This window comes from Lactuca serriola, chromosome 9 (assembly GCF_051521515.1).
Source record: "Lactuca serriola cultivar US96UC23 chromosome 9, Lser_US96UC23_V15, whole genome shotgun sequence".
NCBI lineage: Eukaryota > Viridiplantae > Streptophyta > Magnoliopsida > Asterales > Asteraceae > Lactuca > Lactuca serriola.
The window spans coordinates 178,592,008-178,596,839 of record NC_136416.1 but is presented as its reverse complement, the minus strand read 5'-3'; the positions used below and the strand labels follow the sequence as shown (position 1 = coordinate 178,596,839).

Sequence of the window (4,832 nt, the reverse complement as noted above, 5' to 3'; positions counted from 1 at the left end):
ATGATGGTCAAAAAAGCAAGTCAACTCCAAAAGAAAAATGGTCAGAAGATAGAGTTTGTGTCTTATATGGAAATGATGTTTCATCAAACTGTGCATGTCTTTTAATGTATATTTGGGAGGTAGATGGTTCAAAACATATGAACCACGTAAATAAGGAATATACAAAGGAATTAGGTTTAGGTTCATACTAGGCTGATGATACCATGTAAATAAGGAAAAAGTCAACATCTCAATTATGATGAGATGTATTATAGATAGCCAAAATTACAAGAGGAATATATAAAGGATAATTACATAGATTACATAACAGAAAACATAAAGAGATAAGTATGCTAAGATTTGTCTCTAATATATGAATTAAGTCTTGATTTATCTCTAATACTATCCTTTTAACTCTCTTATTTTAGTAGTTATAACTGAAAATTAAATTAAATAAACCCCAACCCCATCCACCTTACTTTACGCTACCCATCTCCCATTCCATTCCTTTCTTTGGTCGCCTTCCAACGTTGTCAACCAGTAAGTGTTTGGGGTTTTACCCACACCTATTTGCATCATCTATCTTCAACTTGTCTATCTATAATAAGTGATGAAACTCCTAAAATCCTTACCTAAATAAAATCACGAAGTGGTTTTGCCTCCGACCACCCTTCTAGGATTTCGTTAACTAAAAGAAAATAAAGCATACATAGTAAAACACAATAATCCATGCATGAAAAAGCCACAAAGCTTCCCTTGACATTCATTGGTAACTAGAAAGTGAGATCATCAAACATACAAACAAATATGTCAAAAATACAATGTCACAGACATAAAAAGAAAATGTATGCATTGTGTCTACTACTTCAAAAAAATTAAACACATGTAGCTACATCCATATCAATACCCAATAACATACAAAATAAAAAAATCTAAGTTTCATTGATTAAACAACAAAACCATGTGTTACTTATGACATATGTATTAAGATGCTTTCCAGACAAACGATTTGAGTCGTTGATTAGAACCACATGAACACAAAGAAAAGAAAACCGAGTTTTAAATACCATGCTTTATTTATCAAAGTCAACTGCTAAAACTCAAATGCGTCTACGTTGTGTATAATTAAACTAAAACGCTAATATGACTCATAATTATGATAGAAATCATCTGAATTCGGAGATAATATAAATCATAATATTTTATTTATTTAGGGCATAAAAATTCCTAATAAAGCTAAATCTTAGCAAAAAAACTCATAGAATAAAATAAACTAAATTAAATTAAATCATTGATTCATCTTTCTAATACCCTGCACCATCTTCCCCATAGTGAAAACGACTCGTCCTCGAGTCTTCATCTCTCATCCACGGTTAGGGCAAACAACTTGCACACTTTAAAACAATAGGAATAAATCAAACAAGACAACATGCACGCTTATAGTTTCCACCTATGTATATTCCTACTGGTTGTCTCATTTATGAGTTCTTGAGTAATCTTAGGGAGATCACCATGTTTATAAAAAATGCAACATATTGTAACACTCGTGTCGTTATTTAATTTTATTGAATTTCCCTTAAGAGTTATAATAAACAAAGAAATAATGTTATAAAATAATTATAAACAATTATATAACATAAAAAGATTTATTTTTTTAGCGAATGACTAAAAACTATAATTTTAAAACTTAAGATGTTAAGATCATGGAAGGAGGGACCAAACTTGCCAAATTATTTTTACTTTCATGAAATCACATTGGGGGGGTGGGGGGGGGGGGGGGGGGGTTGGGGGGAGATCCTTCATGGAGGCCCATGGTAAAACTTATCTCCCTTTCATCACATGTAAAACTCATAGACCATATCGTAACATGAATGGCCCCTGACCGGTTTTTTTGTGTATCTACCAAAGACTGTACCGAGGAAGAGGGTAATCAAGTGGAAGACAGCGAGACAATATGGGTCATATGAGTTTTCCCTTCATTAAGCCTAAATTTTGCAAAAGAGAACACGATTTTTTCAAAAACCAAGGTTTAATTTACATGCCTTATGTGTCTATTTGTATTAGATTAAATCATATTGTGCGCTTTAAAAAATTAAGAAGTTCAGCAATTATTATTTTTTCTTGACGAGTATGTTCCTTTTGGTTTCAATTACTTGCATGATCGATCCATAACTATGTAAATTGACTTTTGCATAAGTTCGAATACATTTTTTTAACCTTTGGTTTATATTTTATAATTAAGAAAGATAACAAATAAACCCAAAACCAAACCCCACCCCACATACCTTACCTTACATCACCATACCTACCCCCATTCTATTCACCTCCCTTGTTCGGTCGCCCTACACCGCCACCACCATAACCATCAACTTCCACAATCACTATTTCAACGAAACTATTTCAACGAAGAAGGTGTTTAGGGTTTTACCCACCCCTATTTTCGTTATTTGTCTTCAACCTGACCATCAACAAATAAAGCAACAACCTCCCCATATCCATGACAAATAAATAGACATTATGAACGGATTATACACATAAATGGTTTTCGATAATTGTGCACCTTTTTGTATTGCACGGAGGCTAATCTTTTGTTTCAAAAAAAGCCTAGAATGCATCAATTGAAAAATAAAATATACATAAAGCGTTCTTTAACCATAATATTTATCTGGTATGGAAACGGTCAACATTGCTCTTCAAGACTTTTTGATTTTCTTAAAAAATGATCGAAGTAGAAATTTTCCATGCATACTAAACATTCAACGACGTTCCATTAAAATGAATCCTAAATATGGATGTGTTATGAAAAAGTATATAAGTAAATATACTAAATGGAAGGATCTTAGACATATAAGGTTCGTAGTTGCAACCTTTATGAAATTAAGAACCAAACAACGTAAGTTGAATGTATCTTGCTTCTAGAAATTGAACAGCAAAATTTGAATGCATCTCAAGATGATAATTGATGACGCTATGATGGTATTAGTCTTGATCTTCCAATATTTTTACTATATAAGCATTGGGAGTTCCATTCTTTATTTCATAGATTTCCCAAGCTACCATAATTAAGTCATCAAAATTAAAACAAGTTTTCGGCTTCTCAACAATGACGGCTCATTTGCTTTTATTTGGTCTCTTGGCGGCAGGTTGTTCCCTTGCGTTTGCTTCGGACCCTAGTCCTCTTCAGGACTTCTGTGTGGCAGACCAAAATAGCAGAGGTAAGAATTTATTTGTGAAAGTCGAGAAACTCTCCAGCATTTTCATGCATGATTTGAAAACATATCATATTTAATTGTGATTAATAGTTTATTTATTTAATTTTTTTCCTCGTAGTATTCGTGAATGGCTTGGTTTGCAAAGAGTCAAGGCTAGTACAAGCTGATGATTTCTTTTATAGAGGACTGCAACTAATGGGAAATACATCGAATGCTGTTGGGTCTGCTGTGACTCCAGTGACCGTAGAAGAGTTGCCAGGACTTAACACTCTTGGTATCTCAATGGCACGTATTGACTTTGCACCACAGGGTATTAACCCCCCACATACACACCCTCGGGCCACTGAAATTTTGACTGTTATGGAAGGCCGTATTCTAGTCGGATTTGTCACGTCCAACCCTCAAAACCGACTCATCACAAAAGAACTTCAGAAAGGCGATGTTTTCGTGTTCCCAGAAGGCCTGATTCACTTCCAGAAAAACGTGGGAAATGGCTATGCTGTTGCTATTGCAGCTTTGAGTAGTCAAAATCCAGGTGTTATTACCATTGCAAACGCTATTTTTGGGTCAAATCCCGATATCGCTGGAGATATTCTTGCAAAGGCCTTTCAAGTTGACATCAACCTCGTCTATCAAATTCAATCGAAATTCTAGCTTTTAAATGCTTTTAAAATGTTGATTTTCTTATCAATGGTGTGGTATTTGTTATGCTTATATATGTTGTTATATTTAAAATCGAATAATATATATACTACTGTCATAGTGATTTTGATTTACTGATGTGGAATTAACTACTTCAAAACTAAGAGATAAACTATATTAAAACCCAAGGGTGTGCGAGAAATAGACTTCGAAATCACACAGACAAATTTACGTAAGGGTGTGAAAGAAATAGACTTAGAAATCATAAACACAAACCTAATATTGTTCAAGAAATAGACTTAGATATAACAAAGATAAACCTAAGAGTGTGCAAGAAATAGGCTTAGAAATCACAAAGACAAATTTACATAAATAACCCACTTGCTTTAGAAAGACTAGAAGTTTAACCATCAACTTTTTTAAAAGGATTAATATATGGTCCTTGGTGTTTCAATTAGTTACTAGGTCGATCAACCAGCTATGCAAATTTAAGTAGTTGTCTGTAAATAAGGAAAAACTCATCATCTCAATTATGATGAGACGTATTACATATAGCCAAAGATAAAAGAGGAATATCCAAAGGATAATTACATCGAATACATAACTAAAAACGTAAAGAGATAAGTATGCTAAGATTTATCTCTAATATTTAAATTATGTCTTGATTTATCTCTAATATCCCCTCTCAAGCGAATCTGTGGCGGACTTAGACAAAGCATGGATCGAAAAAATTATAAGTGTGAACGTAAAACTCTTTTGGTGAAAATGTCATCATCCTGAAGAAGCTTGGTCGGCACAAGTTTTGTGCGTAGCTTCCCGGAAGACACAAGCTCTCGGATAAAGTGATAGTCAAGATCTATGTGTTTGTCACGCTTATGTGAAACTGGATTTTGAGTCAAGAACAAAGCCCTTGACAAAACGTAGAATATGCCTAAAAACTTGATAATGAGCAGTTGTAGGAGCTTGTAGGAACTGACTAACTTGATTTACAACATAGGA

The 4,832-nt window shown here is 33.7% G+C and overlaps 1 protein-coding gene across 1 annotated transcript; it reads left to right on the top strand.

Annotated features, from left to right (window-relative positions):
* Window positions 1-3,037: 3,037 nt before the first annotated feature.
* LOC145073017 (putative germin-like protein 2-1) lies at window positions 3,038-3,961 on the top strand. The gene is made up of 2 exons (XM_079019564.1): window positions 3,038-3,194; window positions 3,310-3,961. Exons 1-2 carry the CDS (start codon window positions 3,083-3,085, stop codon window positions 3,843-3,845), a joined length of 648 nt encoding a protein of 215 aa, XP_078875690.1. The 5' UTR covers window positions 3,038-3,082; the 3' UTR covers window positions 3,846-3,961.
* The last annotated feature ends 871 nt before the right edge of the window (window positions 3,962-4,832 follow it).